The 22,723-nt window shown below is 34.2% G+C and overlaps 2 protein-coding genes across 2 annotated transcripts; one reads left to right on the top strand and one right to left on the bottom strand.

Moving 5' to 3' along the window:
- Positions 1–7,649: 7,649 nt before the first annotated feature.
- LOC118057705 (abscisic acid receptor PYL9) lies at positions 7,650–10,395 on the top strand. Its single transcript, XM_035070360.2, has 3 exons — positions 7,650–7,985; positions 8,342–8,557; positions 9,662–10,395. Exons 1-3 carry the CDS (start codon positions 7,860–7,862, stop codon positions 9,878–9,880), a joined length of 561 nt encoding a protein of 186 aa, XP_034926251.1. The 5' UTR covers positions 7,650–7,859; the 3' UTR covers positions 9,881–10,395.
- A 10,000-nt stretch (positions 10,396–20,395) lies between these two features.
- LOC118057704 (protein WHAT'S THIS FACTOR 1 homolog, chloroplastic-like) lies at positions 20,396–22,628 on the bottom strand. The gene has a single exon (XM_035070359.2). The coding sequence runs from the start codon at positions 22,417–22,419 to the stop codon at positions 20,809–20,811; it is 1,611 nt and encodes a 536-aa protein (XP_034926250.1). The 5' UTR covers positions 22,420–22,628; the 3' UTR covers positions 20,396–20,808.
- Between the last annotated feature and the right edge of the window lie 95 nt (positions 22,629–22,723).

Raw genomic sequence — 22,723 nt, 5'->3', positions numbered from 1 at the left:
AATTTGACCATCAAGTGGCGTCACATGCGCTGCTTGAATGATGCGGATGTCACCCACGCACAAGTGCATGTTCAACACGCGCCTATAATTTTCTGATTTAAATATTCAAAAGTTAATGTGAAAATACCAAAACACCCCCTGACCCTATTAATTACACAAAATACTGTGTGAAAGTACAAATATACCCCTAAATGCAAAGGTTTTTTTTTTTTTTTTTGTCTCATCCAAAGTTAAATTTGTATTTGCATTGGATATAAATAACAAAAAACCAAAAAAACCCTTGTCCGGCATGCCATTAAATTTTTTGATTTTAGAGGCTAAGAAGTTTATGAAAAATCAAGAAAACTCTTGGTTAGCTGTTAAACTTTGTTGACTCTAAGGATAAAGGAGTATTTTTATTGTGTAAGAAAAAAATAAAAAGACACACATACCTTCAAGCAAATATTTATAAATAAAATAATGAAGAGTAAAATGGTAATTGTATTATAATCAATGTTGAAAGTATTATTCTACCTTCGAGCAAAACTTCATCTATAAAAGAATGAACAATAAAAATAATAATTTACTATAAACCAAAACACATTTCACAATGGACTAAACTATAGAGAAAATCACATAATCACATGAGATTTAGTTTTTTAGTTAATAGCTGTCTAATATAAGTTACAATTTTTTTTATGAAATTACTATTTATATTATAATTATTCAAGTGATCTTTGACACTCTTTATGCTAGGTGTTTAATGTTATAAAACTTTATAAAAAGAAACAATATTTTATGAAATTTAATTAAAAAAACATGTAAAAACCACTTGACAAAAACTGCATTTTAATTTTAATTTTTTAATGGGTTCCGCATTATAAAACATAATTTAACATGTTATTAAATATCTTACTGTATTTTTTGCTTGCACTGCAAACGCAAAAGTCAAAGATAAACAAACACACCCATGGACTGTGAAGATGTGAAGAAAATGATCTATTTTACAAGATTTCATGGACTGTGAAGCAAACTAATTTCTTCACCTATCACTTTCAAAGCTCAGTAATCTGGATTTAAAACATCTTAAAATCTGCTCCACGCTTTGTCAGTACTCTTTCCAAATCTGGATTGTTCACTGCAGTTGCAGATATCTAGCTAAAAGTACTTGTGCTTTTCAAGAATTGTTGTCGATGAATCACTGGCTGCCAAGTCCCTTGGCAAGGGGGAATGGAGCAACGAGAATATATCTGTACGATGGAAAGGTTCACTTTCATGGTCCCCAATTCGATGGCAGGGTTTGGGCACTACTCTACATCTCTGAATCGTCCACTAAATAGTTTGGCTACTGGATTTTTGCTAGTGGGGAAGACGAGTCCTGCTTTTTCATGATTTTGTCCTTGTAATTCTCAGCATTAACCAGTCGTCTTGCTCCATGTATCCCCATGGAATAGTTGCTGTCTTCCCCAGGAGTAGCAGCCTGGCCGTAATTAACACGAGGGAGATAGATGATTGGACCCTTAACGGATCTGGACCTTTCACCCTCTCTTCGGAGCAAATTGATTGGCTAGGATCGTCGCCGAGTTGCAATTGCTGGTGGCCAAATTGTTCAGCTTCGAATGAACAACACAGCTGAAGGAGTCGCCGCCTGGGTAATGTCTGATGCAGCACCATGGGATGTAATGCATTTATGATGGAAACGATTTGATTGTTCTCCACGATTTACTATACTGCGTTGTCTTTTTCGTCCCCCCAGAAGAAATCATTAGAAATTATTATTTGGGTGTTGAAAATTCAAGCACTCCTTGATGTTTTTGTGTCTCTGATATTAAAAGAAAAATGATTGGCATAGAGAATTCACTGTGTTCCTCAACACCTATCATCATTATTGATCGTAATAATGAATTTTTTCTGAGAAATTATAGTTTACATCTTAATCAATTCAATATTTAAAACATGGTAAAAAACAAATCTACCTTATTTGTTTTAGGTTAGATTAATCAAACAGCAAATTAATCATCTAAATCCATCAATCATACAATTTCTTCTCCCCTCTCAAGGAACACAAGATCTCACCAAGATCAAAACCTAATCTGCCTGCCAAAGCAAACCGGCAAAGAGAAGCAACACGATATTTAACAACCTGTTTTGTGGTTGATTATTTGACGGCCCCTTTTTGTGGTTAAGTTATGAAATCATGCAGGTGAAATCTGGAGTCATGATGCGAGGAGAAATTGATGGTGAGATCAAAGAGATTGATGGCGTGCATGGGTAAAATTGCGTGGGTGATATGATTTTGATTATGTTTTTACTAGTTTTACTTGTGACACATCAATGGATTTAATAAATATATAGCAAGATGATGGGAATTGGCTTGATATTAGCTCTGTTGATAGGGTGGACCTTTTTAAACTCGCTATTAAACAGAATTTCCCAAATAATCCTTCCATTTTTTAGCTCGCAAGAACAAAAGAATTCTACATACCCTTTTCTTCTACTAATTTTTTTATTTAAAAAAAAAAACTAATCATGAATTCTGCGTCATCTATAATAAACTTGAGCTCAATTATGTAAAACCTGGGGATATTAGAGGGTGAATAGTGTCATCAAGTTCGATCTTGTTTGGAAATGTGTCCAAACATTCTAGATTATAATTTTTTTTTAAAATTATCTTTGTATAATAAAGTTAAATCATAAGGAGAAAATATTGTAAATTTCCTCACAAAACACTGTGCATTGCTACAGTATTTTTCTATATGGTTTTTTTTTGTTATAATTTTTTCTAAAATTATCTTACACTATAGCTTTTTTTCACAAAACACTGTGGATTGTTACAATGTTTTTTTCATGGTTTTTTTTTTTAACTTTTTTTTTAATATTAAGCTGGTAGAGAATTTAAGCTTTGTATTTTTTTTCTCTTTTTATTAACAGAAAAACTAAATCATGTAGCAAAAATTTAAATCATGTGGAGAAAGTATTGTATCTTTTCTCACAAAACATTATGGATTGCTACAAATCATTATATTTCCATCTCTATTTTTTTTATTACCAACACAATTTTTTTCCGTCATGGAATATTGTCTTTATCATACCTTTAGGTTCTATTATTTATCTAGCACTGATTCGTAATTATAACACTATCAATTCATAGCTCGCGGTAGCGCGCGGGCATGCCATCTCTTTTTTGTTATTTTAAGTTTTAAATCATTAAATTAAATATAATGATAATTTTATAAATAATTTAACTTTTTTGTTAATTTTTTACATGCATGAATGGGGTATAAAGGATTATCAACTTATAAATTTTAGGATATAAAAAATTACTAAACTAAATGAGGGTCGGAGTAATTTTTTATTTTATTTTTATAACAGTATCATTCCTTCCCTTGATTTATTTTCATCATAATTTCCTGTAACATTCATAGCTTGACTTGCATAATCTGTAAAACTTGCATACAATTTCCTGATAGATTATCAAAATTGCTATTCTTAAACCCTCACGAGATCTGAATCCCACCACCATCATCTATTTAGTTTTTTTTTTCTTTTTTAAATAATTAAAAGTATATGAATTACTTTTAGTATCAATCAAAATCAAATATATTACTTAGATTAAATATATTATTCGCACAAATTTAAAAACACATTCTAGATTAATGCATTCAAAAAATAAATTCTTCTAGTATTAATAAAAAAAACTATCAGGGCTCGATCTTTCATTGTAAGCCAATACATATTGTGCTATGGATTGGAACAATGACTATTTAGCTATTCTAAAAAAAATCAATGAAATAGCTATTGGGGTAACACAATGTTTTCACAATGGTCTATTAGTTATTATTAGGTTAATAGAGGATAAATAAACCTTTTAACCTTTTAAAACACATTAAAATAATTAAATTACCCTTAAAAATAATAAAAAAATTAAATTGACGTCTAGTTTATATATATATATATATATATATATATATATATATATATATATATTCACTTTTTAAACACATTAAAATGAATAAATTGTCATTCAAATCAAAATTTCTTTTAACTAGTGTACAATTATGTTTTTTGTGTTTTCTGCCTGTTTTTTTTTGTTATAATCATATTAAATGAGGGATAATTTGGTAATTTAATAAATATAATATAATTTTAAAAAAAGTGAATTGAAAACATCAGAGTGTTGGTTGTTATAGCGCCATTTAGGTGGCTCATGAGCGGAGTGCTCGATAGCCAAATAATGGTTTTTGGGGCAACATTAGAATCGTCTGAGTAGATCCTCTATCCTTAGGTAGCTTGTGTGGCTAATGCACCACTAGTTTGACATCGACAACGTTTTTTTTTATTTTTCCTTCTTTTTCTACATTATTCTTGATTTTCATGCTTAGCTCTTCAAATTTTCAAACATTCCTTTAATTTGGTTTTTTTTTTTTTCATATTTGGGCCATACTTTTTTTATTACAATTTGCTTTATTTAAAATAATTTGTAAAATTGAATTGTTTTCAATTTTATCCTCCTTTAATTTTTTTTTTATCATATTTGGTTCTTATTCTTTTTATATATTGAGTTCTTATAATTTCATCATTCTTTATTTTTTTTAAGATTTAATCATCTTTTTTTTATTGCTATTTTTTTTACTTTGACAACTTTTTTAAATTGATTTTTTTGTGGTTTCATCCTTCAACATTGAATTGGTTGAGAATTAAGCTTATGATTGAGTTTGGATATAAAATTTCACGGGTTGTGAGTTTGAAAGAATAATAGATGTTTAAGTTATTCATCTGGGTTTGCTCCACTCCTCTCCTTTTTTCATTATCATCATTAAGCATTTATTTTAGATTGAAAACTCAATTTTTTTGTTATTTTTTTATATTTTTAGATTATTTTGATATATTAATCTCAAAAATAATTTTTTAAAATAAAAAAAATATCATTTAAAATCATTTATAAGCGAAAAATACTTTAAATCAAAACTACTACTACAATCCAAACATGTCCTGAAACTTTTTGAAAGTTGGAATGTAGTTTTATTTAGTTATATTTCTTGATAGGTAACTATAGTAAAACATGTTCGAAAATTTGTTTGTTGTCTTCTCATTTATGCAATTTGTTTTTATTTTTTTAAAAAAAATTTTCTTTGTTATTCCCACATGCTTCCGTTTATAATACATTCGGTGTTGATAAAAGTTAATGGTTTTTTTTTTATTTGGTATTACAGCTTAACTTTGTTTTTTGAAAGTTTATTTTTAGTATTTTTAGATTTTTTATATATTAATATTAAAAATAATTTTTTTAAAAAAATAATTAAGAAATTTTTTTGGATAGGAGCATTAAAAATCCTTAAAACATTACAATCTTGCCGTCAGAATGACTGATCATATGGTTGGACGATGTTCACCGGATCCCACCCGCATAGATAGGCATCCATTGTTTTTAGCTATAAAAAAACCCAGGGCATTCTAGGAAAATGCCCTATCAAACCTGACGGGTCCAGTACATGAAACCCATACGAAGAATTACAGTTCCTCCTTCCCCCTTTCTCTTTCTATATTTATTTTTATTTTTTATTATTATTATTAACATAAATATTCTATTAGTTTATATATATCTAAAATAATTTTATAACCTTAATTATTATATAAATTTTTAATAACTTTAAAATTTATAAAATTTAAATTAATAACTTCTAAAAAAAATAAATATAAATCTAATTAATTAAACTACATTTAAGAATTACAGTTCCTTTACAACTTTCATGGGTGGATGTGATATTTTCTTCACCTTTTATCCAGTCCTTGAACAACGGTAAAGATTTGGCTTCGTGCCAAGGAAGAGAGAATGTAGTGGGGTTGTTGAATGTCCCCATTATTGCTATAGGTATATTTGTTATTGTGTTTTTAAAATATTTTTTTTAAAAAAATGATTTTTTTTTATTTTTTTTGTTTTAAATTAATATTTTTTTTCAGATAATTTGATTTACTATATAAAAATATTTTTTTTAAAAATAAAAAAAAAAAAATATTATTTTAATATATTTTTAAAATAAAAAAAACCACTACAAGACTCCCAAATAATATTTAGTGCAACTTGCTGACAAGTGACAATATGCAAACCAACATGATCCCAAAGAAAGCAGGTAGGCATGCATGCGTAGTTCCACACTTTTATGTTATTTTTTTTTTATTTACATGGGTGTTTGGACCAGTTTGCGCGCACCACGACTAATCTCACGGTTCACTAAACATCTTGCAAACCCAGTGAACATGTAAGGCATCGCGGGGGTGACAAGGGTGCACAGTGAGGTTTGAACCCAGGATGCAGAGGAAGGGAACAAGTCCCTTCAACCACGGGGCCAAGACCTCAAGTGCCACTTTTATGTTATTTTATATTAGCAAGTGGTTGCGGCTTCCAGAACAATTATTCAATACTGTCATTTTTTTTTTTTCACATAAAAGTGGATTTATTGATAACTTTCATAGCGTAGTCTTTGTTTACACGAGAGTGTGGGTGTTTTTTATATATATGTATGTGTGTGATTATTTATTATTGCTTCTATGAATATATTTAAATTATAATCTCACCTTAAAAAAAATAAGAATGATACCAGCATAAGAGGAAATAAAAACCAATGATTTATTTATTAGAAAGAACGAAGAAAGAAAGTAGATAAAGAGACGTTTGGAAACACAAATCAAACTCTATTTGTTAAAAAAAAATATGATTTTTTTTATATTTTTGAATAGTTTTGATGTGTTGATAATAAAAATAAATTTTAAAAATTAAATAAAAAATATTATTTTAATATATTTTCGAGTAAAAAACTTTTTGAAAAATAATCGTTACCACAATATCAAATACTATTTTTTTTTCAATGCTAATTTTTAGGCAAACTTCATATATATTAGTCCTTCAAGCATAATACTTTCTTGACTGGGTGATTCAATTACCAATCTTATTAATTAGTAAAAAACTTCATAATTTTTCTAACTGATCCTGATTTTTCCAAGTTTTTAGTAAAATAAATAAATAAATTCAATTGTTGATTTCAATTTAAAACGGGAGAGGTGAAATTAATACACATTCGAACAAAATTTATACTTTAATTACACATGTTGAATGGATAGAAAATATATATTTTTATATTTATACTTTAATCTGAAAAAAAAATGAGTGTTTAAAAGAGGAATAACCTTTTTTTTCGCATGTTTCATTTTTAAAAAATAATCGATTTATTATTTTTTAATATTTTGATTATTTAATATAATAATAATAATAATAAAAAAAAACTTTTAATAAACAACAACAACAACACAGCACCAATCAGACAAGTCTTCAATGGTCAAAACCGTCATTGTAATTCCCAACATCTCTCCCACTCCACATAGTTTGACTTTAAAGTAAACCCAATATGCCTGGTGGTGGTCACATTACACGCTAAATACCTAACCACCTAAAAAAAATCATTATCAATATTCAATGAACAAAACAACAATGGACTGTCACCGCACACGATCTCTCTCTCTCTCTCTCTGTTTTTTATTTTTTTTTTTTTTATATAAAAGGATATTACTATTATATAGGAATCTTGTCTAGTGGAGTAAGATGGGCCCATAGCTTAGGCTGGGCTTTTTAGTGAAAACTATATAAAATAGAAGATTGTCGGTGGATTGATGGACTTTCTTGCATCCTGCTAATCTAAAATAAAACGAACAGCCAAACCGAGCGAGCGAGTGAAAGGCTATCCTTCCTTCCTTCAAATCCAAATACGAACCCTCTTCTCTTCTCCTCCTTCTAATCTTATCTTTAAAAGGATCATATTTCCTTTTCAGACAAAGAGAGAGAGATAGACGACACAAACTATATTGATAATCATCTGATAAAAAGAATGAACGGTGGTGATGCGTACAGTGCAGCAGAGGTTCAATACATACGGAGACACCATCAACACGAGCCTGCGGAGAACCAGTGCACGTCTGCTCTTGTTAAGCACATCAAAGCTCCTGCTCACCTTGTGAGTTTATTTTTGATACTCTGTTTTGGTCGTTGATTGGTTGATTTTGTGTTCGTTGATTTGTTTGACTCCTTTTCTAAGGTGTTTGACTTCCTTGTTCTGTGTCAAATCTGGTAATTTTTACTCGATTTCGGCTGGTTTTGCTTCATTTCTGCCTTTTCTCGTAATGGGGTTCTCTCTGCTATTTGTTTTCTCGTTCATTTTTGATAAACCAATATAAATAATGGGGCTTTATTTTTATTTCTTTTCGATATCTTGTTGTGTGTACTCTGCATATATAAACGGATTCTTATCGATAGAAAATCTGGTTTGATTTTGTTTGATGAATATATATATTTTTTGTTTATTTGGATCAGGTTTGGTCACTGGTGAGGCGATTTGATCAGCCACAGAGTTATAAGCCATTTGTGAGCAGGTGCGTTATGAATGGAGAGCTTGGGATTGGAAGTGTTAGGGAGGTGAATGTTAAATCTGGACTTCCTGCAACTACTAGTACCGAGAGGCTTGAACTTCTTGATGATGAAGAGCACATCCTTGGGGTCAAGATTGTTGGTGGTGATCATAGGCTCAAGGTATAAATAAATTTATCTTTCTTCTTGACCTTCTATTATAAGCTGTTGGGGTTTGGGTCGTGTTGTTTCTTGCAGTGTTATAGATTTTAGTACCTTCAACTGTATTTATGTGCTTTTACGCGTGCTTATAATAAATAGATACGCGGTTATCACAAGTTTATGGCGTGTTAAATGCTGTGTTTTGAATCGATCGAAACGTGTGATAAGCTGCTGAAAAGTGGATAGATTTCAATAAAATCATCTCTACATCTCTGTGTGTATTGCTGTTTTTTCCATTTGTGATGAAGAGATTTGCTGTTTTGATTCTTAATAGCATTTCCCCAAGGGGGATTTGCTGTGTATTCCTTTTTTATGAAAATTGGAATTTTGTTTCCAAATGTTGGTCATGGAACGTAGCACCTAGTTCCAAGAAACGTGGATAACATACTATCTTCTGTTGATGTGGTAAGTTATTCTGCTCTTTCAATCACATTAGATTTGTGTGGCCAAAGGGGCCTCTTTTGGTGGGTTAGGTATGTTCTAGTGTTTTCTCCTTCAACATTTTGCTTGGTAGGTAACTTTATTTTAGGGCCATGATATCAAAAGTCACTTAGAGCTCACATATAGTGGTTGTGTATCACAGTAGCACGTGGGAGCTAAAGTTTTTTGCCTTCTTTTTTATCCCTTTACTGTTCAGTGTCCAAATTATATATGTGAATTGGTCTCTCTCAATATGTTTGGAGGAAGAGAAATTGGAATCTTGTTTTGTTGAACGATGCTGAAAACGAAATAGAGAATGTTTTTGGGGATTGTAGCCTTTTCAATTCTGAGGAAATAAAGTTTGCTCCAAATGGACAAGCCACTTTTCCTTGGTGAAATGGAATGAACCTTTATTTAAAATCCATATAGATTCAAAGTGCGCATATGCACATAATGAAAAGACATTTGGAATCTGCCTCTAACTATGATATTTTGCAGTTGGATACTTGGTTGAAATATCGGTCTTTGGGCTACTTGTGTCCAGAGTAACCAAAGCATTCCTTTCAGTACTCAGATAAAGATGCCTGTCACTAAAATCATCCTGGATTCCTCCTCCTCCTGATTCCCCCCTGGTTTATTTTGCAGAACTACTCATCTATCATGACTGTCCACCCTGAGATTATTGATGGGAGGCCTGGGACTTTAGTCATCGAATCATTTATTGTAGATGTGCCTGACGGGAACACCAAGGATGAGACATGCTACTTTGTCAAGGCCTTGATAAGGTGCAATCTCAAATCTCTGGCAGATGTTTCTGAGAGGATGGCTGTGCAGGACCTGGTTGAACCCATCAATCAATTCTGAGTAGTGAGGTCCTAGAGATGCATATGAAGAATGATGAGCTGGAGTCATGCCATTTGACTTGTCTAGTTTCCCGAAGCATCATATAGATTGGTAGGAGTACTTTTTAGGATGAGAAGTTTTCAATGCAATGGGTGTGCATTTCCACCTCATCGGGATTCGAGGCCCTACCTGTCTGCTGTTCCCTTTGCATTAATCCTCAACATTAATGCGGGAGTTTCCCCAGTTTAGTCCCTAGGTTCTTAGTCAAGTTTCCTTAAACATCCAATGAATGGGAAAGAATCAGCTGTTTTCCCGAGTTGTTTTTACTTTATGCATGGTGGTATATAAATACACTACTGTTCGTGTCTGTAAATACTCTTGCAAGACACAGTCGGCTCCTTTTGGATAGGGTTTCATGTTGTAGTTGAAGCTTGAAGGTGTAGGATGTTATAACAGGGAAGAACTTGTAGTAGTTGTTAGCTGCTGTCTCGTCGCGTACATATTTATTTTGCATTCAGTGCACTATTTATTTTACATATTCTCCCCTATAGTTCAATGGATACCCATCTGCTCTTGGTAAAACTTCTTATGGGTTTGATTTATTTTTGTCTTCAACGGAAGCCCTTTTGAAAGAAGCCATTCAGGAACAGATGGATGGAACGTTTTCTACTTCAGGAACAGGAAAAAAGAAGTTCATTACTCTTAATCTTTATTATAACCAGATTAATAATACTATTAATTAATAATTAATAAGAAATAATAACAATATATATATGGAAAAATGAAAAAAATATTCCGGAAAAATATTTCGTCCAACCTTTAAAGCAGCATGTTGAAGCATATGGTTTTAAGCTCATTTTCTATTATTTCTTTCAATCTTATTCCTATTAGGGACTTGTTTACACCTATAATTAAAATAAAAAACCTAGCGTTTCGTGGTTTAAAAATCTCGAATCTTCTCTCAAGTACCACTATTTGTCAAGATTATAGAGTAAGTTTCTTGGCTTGGACATAACATTTAGTCCATGTTGTTATTCCTGGCTTCAAAAGAAATTGTTCAAGCAGTGCATGTACATTCTGTGCTACTCCTTTGCGAATCCGAAAATAGTGTTTTCTTGTAGTTGTTAAAGATCATGATATTCTGGCTACTGTCTTCATCTATCACAATTTTTTCATGAGTGTTACAGTACGCTTGTTGTTGGACCTGCCAGCCTTCCGGACTCGTTGCTTGCTGATGCACAAGGGATACGGGACTGTTTCGGCTAAAAAATTCAGGTGGTGATCTCTTCCTTTCCATTTTTTCTTTAATTTCTGTGGTTAGGACTTCATGCTTGAGCCAGCCTAGTGTACTTTTATTGGATAACATGGTCAGCATTCTAATTTATCTTGAAAAAGTCACTCTAGAACTTTAGAGTGAGTGACTTCATCATATTCGAAGCCTGTTCTACTTACATTACAAATATGTAATATGGAAAAGGTGATGTATACCTGTATTTGCAAGATGGTGAAGTGTAACAGAAAAGACACACAAAAACAGATTTGACTTATGTTTTGCTTATCTGTGGAAGTGGTTCTTCTGACGGATTGTTGCCTGAATCTTCGAGTCCTATGTGAAGGCTTTCCGATGTTCTTTGAGGGACTTGATCACTTATCGTTTTGCTTTTCTGTAAGAGTTTTTTTTTTTTTACTGTTGCCTCTTTTCTTGCTAGTCCTCTGTGATGTTTCCCCTGCATTTCTTCTGTAAAGAACTTGATCATGCATCTCTGAAATGAATAAATTGTACTGTTTTAGACTTCAAGTACCAAACTGATTCCGTTGAGAATCACATCCAAGGCAACAGAAAAACAAATCTGGAACTGCTGACATCTTCACTAAAGTTCTCCTATAGACAACCTCTGTGTCCTACCTCAATCTGCTACTGAGGTGGTTGATAAAACTAAAAAAAAAAAAATATCCAGCTGTTTGGGCCATGGTTGGTAATTTTAACCTATCTAAACAGATATTAGTCTGTTCAATTTTGTTCTAACATATCCTTATATGTATTTTTTCGGTTCCAATTAGCCATGCACAAATTTTTCCCATAATTTTATGTAGAGAACTTTTTTCTATTCAAAGACATGCCACAACACCTAACGGGAGTCACAATGATTAGCCAAGAACAACGTGTGTGTGTGTGTGTCCATGATATGTCTCGTTTTTTATGAAGAAAGTTTAAAACACGAGTGTATAAATATACTTAGTCACCGGAAAATACATAGCTCTAGAAAGCCAAAGCATTCGGCTAAGGTTAGGTCAGACTTTACTTTTTGTAGCCATTATGTCTAGATATACACTCCTAGCAATTTCATTTTAATTGCTATCTACTGCTAGGGCAAGGGAAGTGCTTCAGCGAAGATTTTTCATAGCATTTTTCTAAAGAATGATTCTCCAAATGTACATAACGCACAGCCTGTTCTTCAAGCACCTGACTGGGAAGAGGGTAAAGAAAAAAATAGCTTTGGGCAGTGAGAGGACACACGCATGCTATATGCTCTATCTTCTTCAATTCGTTTGATGGTTCCTGATCAGAACTTTTAAAATATTTTCACTTTAACAGGAAATATTAAAATATCTAAAATTAAAACCATATGTTTGCTTTGTTTTTCTCACATGGCTTTGTTTTTCTTCTATTTATGGATGTCTCTTGTTTTCCTTCCTTTGTTTATTATTAATTTCTTTTTAGTTTTAGGTTGTTTCGAAGACCGCGTTACTTGGCTTGAGCATTACCCCGGAGGGCTACTGCTGGACATGGACGCCGGTGGATCGATCTGCAGGTTCCACGGCCATTTGTTCCCGCAGCACACCTTTCTTTTGATTCATTCTAGCCTTTTTCAAAGAATGCCATGATAAAGTCAGCATTATTTCAGTATTGCAAATAAGTTTCTCCGTTACTTGAGGGAGAAGATTCCATTTCTGTTATTCTTGATTTAGTCGTGTACCACGATCCTAGGTCCTGCAATCGTGGGCTGTTAGTTTTTCTGTTATTGTAAGGCTATTTAATAGCCATAAGCATCAATGAATAATTATCAAGTATTACTCCCAGTTCTTAGTGCAAATCCATTACTGTAAGCCTCACTGTCGTTCTTGCATTTTAACATTTGGTATCAGAGCCCCTCCACAAACACAGTCCCTCCACAAATACAGCCTGTTCCAAGAGTGTATCAGAAATATCAACTTTGTTGAGCTTTGTCAACACAGTCACCAGCGTGCAGAGACAATGGCATCTGAGAGCAGTTTTGTTCAACCTGCAATCCCAAGATTCGATGGACACTATGATCACTGGAGTATGCTGATGGAAAACTTTCTACGTTCCAAAGAGTATTGGAACTTGGTGGAGACAGGGATCATTGCAGCAGCAGATGGAGTAGATCCCATCGATGCACAACAGAAGCAGATTGATGAGCAGAAGTTGAAAGACCTGAAATGCAAAAATTATCTGTTTCAGGCTCTTGATCGATCAATATTAGAAACAATATTGAAGAAGGACACAGCTAAAGACATTTGGGATTCCTTGAAACAAAAATATCAAGGAACTGCACGTGTAAAAAGAGCTCAACTGCAGGCTCTTCGAAAGGAATTCGAAACATTGCATATGAAGGCTGCATAATCAGTTAATGACTATTTTGGAAGAACTCTCATTATTGCCAACAAAATGAGAATTCATGGAGAATGCATGAAGGACGTGGTGATCATTGAGAAAATATTACGGTCTATGACTCCCAAATATGACTATGTTGTATGTTCTATAGAAGAATCCAATGATCTGGATATTTTATCAATTGATGAGCTACAGAGTAGCTTATTAGTTCATGAACAGAGAATTAGCCGCCATGTTGTTATTGAAGAACAAGCATTGCAGATGTCTTACGGGGCCCAACAAGAAGGAAGAGATGGTGGTAGAAATAACTATCGCGGACGTGGCAGAGGAAGAGGAAGAGGAGGAAAAGGCAGATTTGGTTTTGATAAATCAACAATAGAATGCTATAAATGTGGTGAACTAGGACATTTCCAGTGGGAGTGTTCAAGGAAAGCACGGGATCAAACGGCAAATTATGCAGAAACAAGAGAAGAGATGTTGTTGATGGCTCATGTTCACTTCCAGCAAGCTGAAACAAACCATATATGGTTCCTTTATTCTGGATGCAGCAACCATATGTGTGGACAAAGGGACATTTTTTATCATTTTGACAGCAGCTTCAGAGAATCAGTAAAGATGGGAAATGACTCCAGTCTTGATGTCAAAGGAAAAGGCTGGATTCGAATGGAGGTAAATGGCTTTATTCATATGATCACAGATGTATTTTTTGTACCAGAACTGAAGAACAACTTGCTCAGCATCGGCCAACTCCAAGAAAAGGGACTTGCTGTGTTTATTCAACAAGGAAATTGCAAAATCTTTCATCCTGAGAAAGGCTTGATTATTGAGACAACAATGACTCATAATCGCTTGTTTGTGGTAATGGCAGACTGCTCACCATCAACTGATGAAAAATGTCTATCCTCCATGTATACTGATCAGTATACACTATGGCATTATCGGTATGGCCATCTCAGCTGGAATGGAATTAATACACTGCAGCAAAAGAAGATGGTGGACGGATTGCCTCATTTCAATGCTGTTCATCAAGTGTGTGAAGGATGTTTGGCAGGCAGGCAACATCGTGATTCATTTCCCAAAGGCAGCATATGGAGGGCATCAAAAATTCTTCAACTTATACATGCGGATATATGTGGTCCAATCACTCCGGTTTCCAACAGCAGTAAAAGGTATCTCATTACATTTATTGATGACTTCAGTAGGAAAATCTGGGTTTATTTCTTGACAGAAAAATCAGAAGCCTTTGCTACATTCCAAATATTTAAGGCTAAAGTTGAGAAAGAAAGTGGCACATTCATTCAAAGTCTGCGAACAGATAGGGGCGGCGAGTTTACTTCATCAGCATTCAACAGTTTCTGCGATAAGCATGGAATATTCAAGCAGCTGACAGCACCATATTCACCTCAACAAAACGGTGTTGCCGAAAGGAAAAATCGCACAATTATGAATATGGTGCGTAGTATGTTGCTGGAGAAACAAATTCCTAAATCCTTTTGGCCAGAAGCAGTGAATTGGGCAGTGCATATCTTGAATAGAAGTCCCACTCTTGCCGTGAAGAACAAGACCCCTGCTGAAGCTTGGAATGGCATCAAACCATCAGTAGCACATTTCAGAGTTTTTGGTTGTATATCCCATGTCCATGTTCCTGATCACAGAAGGGTGAAGCTTGATGCAAAAAGCTTGAAATGTGTCTTTCTAGGGGTAAGTGAAAATTCTAAGGCATACAGGTTTTTTGATCCTGTTTCACAGAAGATCATTATTAGCAGGGACGTGATTTTTGAAGAAGATCAAAAGTGGAATTGGGATGATATTCCTAAGCCAGTTGCAACAAATGATTTAGCATGGGAAGTCACAGACAATGAGGATGAGTCTCCTGTACTTGCAGAACCGGTGGAGAATGAGCCTGCAAAAATCCAGTTTCCAGGAGAATCTTCAAATGCAGATATAGCAACACTGGATGAACATGGCAGTACGGGAACAATTGTTGAAGCACACCAATCAGTCCACACAGAACCAACAATTGTAGAAGGCAGAACACGCAGACGTCCTGCATGGCTGACAGACTATGAAACTGATCAAAGTTTCTTCACTGCCACAGATGTTAATATTACTCATTTAGCTTTGTTCAATAACGGTGATCCAACTACATTTGAAGAAGCAGTAAAAAGTGAAAATTGGAGGCTTGCCATGAACCAGGAAATTGCAGCAATTGTGAAGAATGAGACATGGGAATTAACAACTCTGCCAGTAGGAGGAAAAACAGTTGGCGTGAAGTGGATTTTTAAAACCAAACTGAACGAGCTTGGCGAAGTTGATAAGTATAAAGCTCGTTTAGTTGCCAAGGATTACAGCCAACAATATGGGGTGGATTATGCAGAAATATTTGCACCCGTGGCTCGCTTAGACACAATTCGTATGGTGATAGCTTTTGCCGCACATAAAAGCTGGTTGATATATCAACTTGACGTAAAATCAGCTTTCCTGCATGGAGAAATTAGTGAGGAAGTGTTCGTCGATCAACCTCCAGGTTACGAGCAAAAGGGGGAAGAAACAAAAGTCTACCGACTCAAGAAGGCATTGTATGGCCTCAAACAAGCTCCTCGGGCTTGGTACAGTCGTATCGAGTCCTATTTCTCCAAAGAAGGCTTCACCAAATGTCCTTATGAACATACTTTGTTCATAAAAATAGCAGATGGAGGTAAAATATTAATCATTTGTCTTTACGTTGATGATCTTATTTTTACCGGCAATGATGAAGTTATGTTCGATGAATTTAAGAAGTCAATGATGGCTGAATTTGACATGACTGACCTTGGGAAAATGAGATATTTTTTGGGCATTGAAGTATTGCAAAAGGAAGGTGGCATTTTTATTAGTCAACAGAAATATGCTAATGAGGTTCTAGAAAGATTCAACATGGGTCAGTGCAACTCAGTCAAAAATCCAATTGTTCCTGGTTTTAAATTGACAAAAGATGAAGGAGGAGTGCAGGTTGATAGTACACTCTACAAGCAGATGGTGGAAAGTCTCATGTATCTAACTGCAACACGCCCTGATTTAATGTTTGTGGTAAGTCTAATTAGTAGATACATGGAACATCCCACTGAATCTCATTTGCTGGCAGCAAAAAGAATTCTAAGGTATGTAAGGGGGACAACTAAGTTCGGGATGTTTTATAGGAAGGGAGGAGATACAGAGTTTTGTGGCTACACAGACAGTGATTATGCGGGTGATCAAGATGATAGAAAAAGTACTTCAGGTTATGTTTTTATGATGAATTCAAGTGCAATCTCTTGGTCTTCAAAGAAACAACCGGTAGTTACTCTTTCTACCACCGAAGCTGAATTTATTGCTGCAGCATCAAGTGCCTGTCAGGTTGTTTGGTTAAGAAGAATTCTGAAAAGTCTAACTCATGTGTTGTCCGGACCTACGGTGGTGTATTGTGATAATATATCAGCCATCAGACTCTCAAAAAATCCAGTAATGCATGGTCGTAGCAAACACATTGACATTCGTTTTCATTTTCTTCGTGATCTAGTCAAAGATGGAGTAATCGAGCTAACTCAATGTTCTACTCATGAACAAGTTGCTGATATTATGACCAAACCATTGAAGATTGAAGTTTTTTCAAACATACGAGAATCAATGGGTGTTTGTGAATATTTTGAATAAACTGAATGTTAAGAACATGCAGTTTAAGGGAGGATGATAAAGTCAGCATTATTTCAGTATTGCAAATAAGTTTCTCCGTTACTTGAGGGAGAAGATTCCATTTCTGTTATTCTTGATTTAGTTGTGTACCACGATCCTAGGTCCTGCAATCGTGGGCTGTTAGTTCTTCTGTTATTGTAAGGCTATTTAATAGCCATAAGCATCAATGAATAATTATCAAGTATTACTCCCAGTTCTTAGTGCAAATCCATTACTGTAAGCCTCACTGTCGTTCTTGCATTTTAACATGCCAGGTGTTGAGATTTAAACAAATAAAAATAAAAAGTTGTATTTTCGTATGAAATGTTTATTATCAGCGGCTCTCTCTTTCTTGTAGCACAACGCAAGAAGATAGGTTTCACGGCCAAAGGGAGAGAGGAGAAAAGTCAGTGACGACAAAGCTTGAAATTAAAAGAGGCATCTGACTTCCTTGTTCATTCACCAGCCAGCCTACTGCACCTGAGGGCCTGCACACCAACACCACAACACCTCCTGTAGCACCATATCTCCACCCCAAGAGGAACAAGCAGTCGCCGGCCCCTAAGCACCGGCGGGTCACATCCCATCTGCTTTTGGGGAGTAAGCTGGCCTAGAGTCAAAAGGACCAATTTGTTTCCTTGAAATGCCTTTCTGTTTTGTTTACACGAAATCTTACTAGTTAATGATTTCCTCTAGATGTTTTCGTTTCTAGAACTAATTAATGATATCTTTATTTCTTGAAAATTAATTTTAAAAAAATTAATTTTTAAATTATTTTATATTTGTTTGTCATTAAAAAAATTAATCAACGAAAAATACTTTCCAGTCAAAGAAAAAATTTGACTTGGTTTCTAGGAAAGTGTTTTCCTAAAAAATTTGGGCGAAAAACACTTTTTAAAAGTTATGAAAAATTTAAAAATATCATATTATTTGTTGATTATATCAAATTTGGTCCTTAAATTTTTTATTACTATATATATTTTGTTTTGAATATTTATTTTTTTAATTTAATCTCTTAAAATTTAATTTTTATATTAACTTTAATATTCATTTTTATAATTATTATTTGCTTTTCCCTTATCATTTTTTTATTGAAATTTTTATCTATTAAATTTGGTCCTCATTCTTTTGATTACTTATTTTATTTGAAATAATTTATGAAATGTTAATTATTATTATTTTAATTTCTTCATCTTTTTTATATATTTTTATTTTTTAGATTTGATTTCTATTATTTTGATTATTATTTATTTTATTTGAGATAATTTATGAAATTATATTTTTTTTCAATTTCATTCTCATTCAATTTTTTAATTTGTAAAATTTGTTCTTCATTATTTTAATAAACTTGAAAAAAATAAAACATTAATAAATTATTTTTTAGATTATTTTCCATGACATAACCAAATACTGGAAAGTGTTTTTCAACTTATTTTTTATTACACTACCAAATATCAAAAAATAATTCATTTTTCTGGAATTTACTTTTCTGAAATTTAATTTTTTTTAAAAAAACTATTTTTCAATAAATAAACGAGATTAAGATTAATGGATGAAGTGACAAAAATCCTTTCTAGCTATCACAACATGAACTATTATTATATGCTTGAGTGATTTCTATATATCCAGCCACTAAAATGAAACGAAAAACTCCTTTTTTTTTAATCCAATAAATCTTGCAAGAGGAGATACCTGCAGGTAGGATTGATTACGAGCAAAGAATTTACAGGTGATATTTGTTTTTTCTTGTCTGCCAAAAACATGACAGCTTTTGATCACTACTCTCACCAAAGACCTCGAGCCTGCGACGAGAATATGCTGACATGCACGTACCTGCTTACTGCGTTGGAAGCCCTGAGGGAGAGCGAGCAACGATTGCCATCCTGAGACTACGGAGAGCCTTTGTAAGCAAGACAGAACCTGTTTAAACCCCCAAAAGAGCCCCCAGCCCGCCTTCATACTTGGTAGTATATGTTTTGTCTTAAAACACAAAACCATCATTACCGGATTGGGCAAACAGGAAGCCCTTGAGGGGGAGTGAACAGCCAGTGCCTTGAAGATCTGCGCATGGAGAGAACGTATGCTTTCTTTTGTCCTGCCTTAATCAAGGAGGAGCAGACCCTCCTTGTATCTTTTATCACCGATATAACCCTAACCCTAACGTACATGGCTATATGCACCTGCACGTAGTATCAATTTTGCAGAACAAGTGATGTGAAATTTTGTAGAACAAGTGATGTGATTTCGACAAAGCATGATAGTGATGCTCAATATAATCTGATAAAATGATGCTGAAGATTATTCTTTTTAGTTGCTTTATTACATTGATTTAGTTATAGATATATATTATCTTGGAATGCTAGAATTTTATAAAACAAAGGGTCTCTGATAAACAAAAATGACATGGAGAATTTTCTGGATGTAAAAATGATGCAGAATTTGAGATTTGGTGTACAAGAGCATCCGAATCCAGATGTTCTACTATTCACATCCAGCCTGGATTATCTCAACTCATCTTTACACAAGATTGAAAGTTGAAAATCTAGTCAAAAAGCAGTCACGTATACACGACAAAAATGAGGAAGTAAAATAATAGGGTAAGAAATTTCTAATAGGAAGAAGAAATTTATTGTGATTTATAAAATGGAAGAGGAGGGCTTGGTTAGCTTTCACTGGGAGGACTTTTAGCATCTACTACCATTTATTATCTACTGTACTTGATCTGAAAGAGGGAGTTTGGTGATGCCCACGAGCTGGCAACAGGGTTTGATGACGGTTCTGAATAAATGTATCACTACAATAGAAACTAGTATCTCATTGTGTGGAAGAAACGAATTTGAACATAGAGTTATTGTCAAGATTATCCATGATGAATACAAATAAATTAGTTCATGAATCTGAATATAGAGTTATTGTCAAGCCCTAAAATAGATATCCAAAGTTGTGGTCTCAATCTGCAAACAAGTTGCAGCTGGCAAGTTATTTTAACAAAAGCATCGCCATACATATAGACAGCTGATAGAACTTATTGCAGAGCGAAAGCTAAATAATATTTCGGAAATGGAAGTTAGAAGCCATCAACCCACCACGTAATTTTGGCTTTAGTCAGCTACATATGAGGACCTCACAGATTTCAGTATCAATATTCACTATTTGAGGGTGCTTCCATGATTAATGAGAAAATCAGCTTAACGATTTAAACAGAAATATAACATTCCAAAAAGATCTATGTTTATAATTTGAAAAGGCTATTAGGTTAATTATATTAACAGAAGGCATAAACTACTACATATTGAAAACAAGATAAAAAGACCTATTATCCATGCAAAAAAGTTTTCTTTTAATGGTTTCAGAAGTTCAGAAGCCATATCTTAAGTTTTGCACAAGTTTGAAGAGAAGAAGGCACATGCTATTGCTGCATGTCTCCATTTGCAAGGTACTTCCTGAGACTTCAAACTCGAGACATGGTCTAGACCCATATTTTTGAATAACCTTGTGAAATCTATGTTCTTCATCCAGAAAACTCACACTTACTGTAGCAATGCTATGATGATAGCCTCTTGGAGCAGTGACCCTACACCAGGGCACAGCTAATGATGCATATGGCAGATTTGAATCTCATTCACCAAAGCTCTCTTGGCCGGCCATCAGGAAACACTGGAGTGAGCACCTTCTCTTTGTCATTTGTTACAGTATCTGTCTGCTTGATTGATTTGCTCAAACGAATTCTCACAGTTCCATCATTATCATTATCATCATCATCATCTTCAAAATCTGGGGGCATATCATCATCTTCATCACTCCAATCATTTTCATAATCATCATCTTCATCATCATTGAGCTCATCACCACTCAAGTAACTATCAATATCAGACCAATCTTCAGCCTCCTTAATAATTCCATCTTCATGCCCCGAAGTTCCATCTTCTCCACCAACAGAATCTGTCTTCGGAGCACCTCTCCGAGGGAATCTAGGAACCATAACTAGAGAACGAAGCTTCTCTTTGATGAGCAATAGCCGGTCCTTCTCTACCAAATGAGAATCACAATATGCTTCCCTAAGGAAAACTGAATCCCTATCCCCTTTCAAAGAAACGTAAAACAAATCAGGATGTCTTATTAGCATCCCCCTCAGCTGCTGAGAGAATCTGAACTCCTCTCGAAAATGAGTTAGATGATCAACAAGGATCCGCTTCTCAACTGTGAGACTTAAAATCTCATGAACAACCCCACAAGCATGTTTTTCCTTCTCCTTTGAACCTGATCTCAGATGGGAAAAGTCTGAATAAGGAGATATGTAAGGTATGTCTCTGAACTGGCAAACCCTTCTCATTTCACTCTTGGAAAGCTGTAAGCCCTTAGGCAGCTTCACTCTGTTAAACTTTAGTGGTCTATCAATTATCAAATCTTTCTCTTGCAGCTCTTTGGCTCGATTTTCCTCGTCAGCTAATTCAGCGGCTGATACTGCAAGCTCAGGATCCCAATGAGTTAATTCTAATGCAGGACCCCTTCCAGTTGCAACAACTCTAAAGTATTGTGGATATCTATGACAAATCGTATCCCGAAATTCAAAAGGTAACCCAAAATCAGTCTTCAAATGGGCTATTTTCTCCAACAAAATCCGCTTATCCATTGACATCATCAATAATTTCCTCAACTTCAGAACCAACAGATCCTCCATCTCATTCCTAACCTTCAATTCCTCTAGATACAGCCTTTCAGCCTCGGGCGTCAATCTGAATTGCAATGAATAAACCCCTTCTTCAACAATCTCAAACACCGCAGGGAATTTCTTCAACAAAGCAATAAACCGGCGCTTCTTCGTAAGACCCAATTCTCTTCTAAACTTACCCAATTCCCTAAGTAACATAGTTCTATTGGGTTGATTAACCAAAATCTTCCGTATCTTCATAACTAATTTCAACTTCTTGTCCCTGTCAATAACATTATCGAAAGGACGCTCCTTTCTCCACTTGACACCAGCAGCTCTAACGGGCTCAAATGGGAGACGGGTTTTTCTGAACTTGCCACTAAAAGACCCGTTTCTATCTTCAAAAACCAAACCATTACCTAAAAACTGCGAATTTTCTAGTTGAAAAGGTGAAACAGAGAGAGTGGTTCTGACAGAAAGTTTTGGTCTTTCGAGGAAATAAGAAGACTTTTGTGAGAGAAAAAAGGGTAAAGAAGTAGATAGCGAAGCAATGGATGAGGAGAACAAGAGCTTAGGCTCCATATTTAAGCTTAGGCAATTTTAGAGGAACAAAATATAACAGAGAGAGGTAAGCGAATAGAAGCAAGAGGATAAAAGTTACCTTCTTTAATCAAGACAAGATGGTCGTTCGTAGCGTTTGAGCTGAAAATAGCCGAGGTAGACACTCTTTCTCTGAAAATAGCTGGGGTTTATCTCCGAAGAGCAAAAGCCCTTTCCTGTTCTTTGATTGCATTCAGATTAGATATATAATAATAATAAAAAAAAAATTATCTATTTCCTCTTAACTGCATGTACCTGTGCAAAAATAGAAGGACAAAAATGTCAC

This window comes from Populus alba, chromosome 2, assembly GCF_005239225.2.
Source record: "Populus alba chromosome 2, ASM523922v2, whole genome shotgun sequence".
NCBI lineage: Eukaryota > Viridiplantae > Streptophyta > Magnoliopsida > Malpighiales > Salicaceae > Populus > Populus alba.
The sequence above is the reverse complement of the archived record's forward strand: the minus strand, read 5'-3'. Positions and strand labels throughout refer to the sequence as shown.

What these genes read in the sequence shown, in the direction of transcription:
- LOC118057704 (XM_035070359.2), bottom strand. Translation starts at nt 22,419, where the DNA reads ATGGAGCCTAAGCTCTTGTTCTCCTCATCCATTGCTTCGCTATCTACT.
- LOC118057705 (XM_035070360.2), top strand. Translation starts at nt 7,860, where the DNA reads ATGAACGGTGGTGATGCGTACAGTGCAGCAGAGGTTCAATACATACGG. An exon ending in TCAAAGCTCCTGCTCACCTT is followed by an intron (nt 7,986 to 8,341) that starts GTGAGTTTATTT and finishes TATTTGGATCAG; the next exon opens with GTTTGGTCACTGGTGAGGCG. An exon ending in GTGGTGATCATAGGCTCAAG is followed by an intron (nt 8,558 to 9,661) that starts GTATAAATAAAT and finishes TTTATTTTGCAG; the next exon opens with AACTACTCATCTATCATGAC.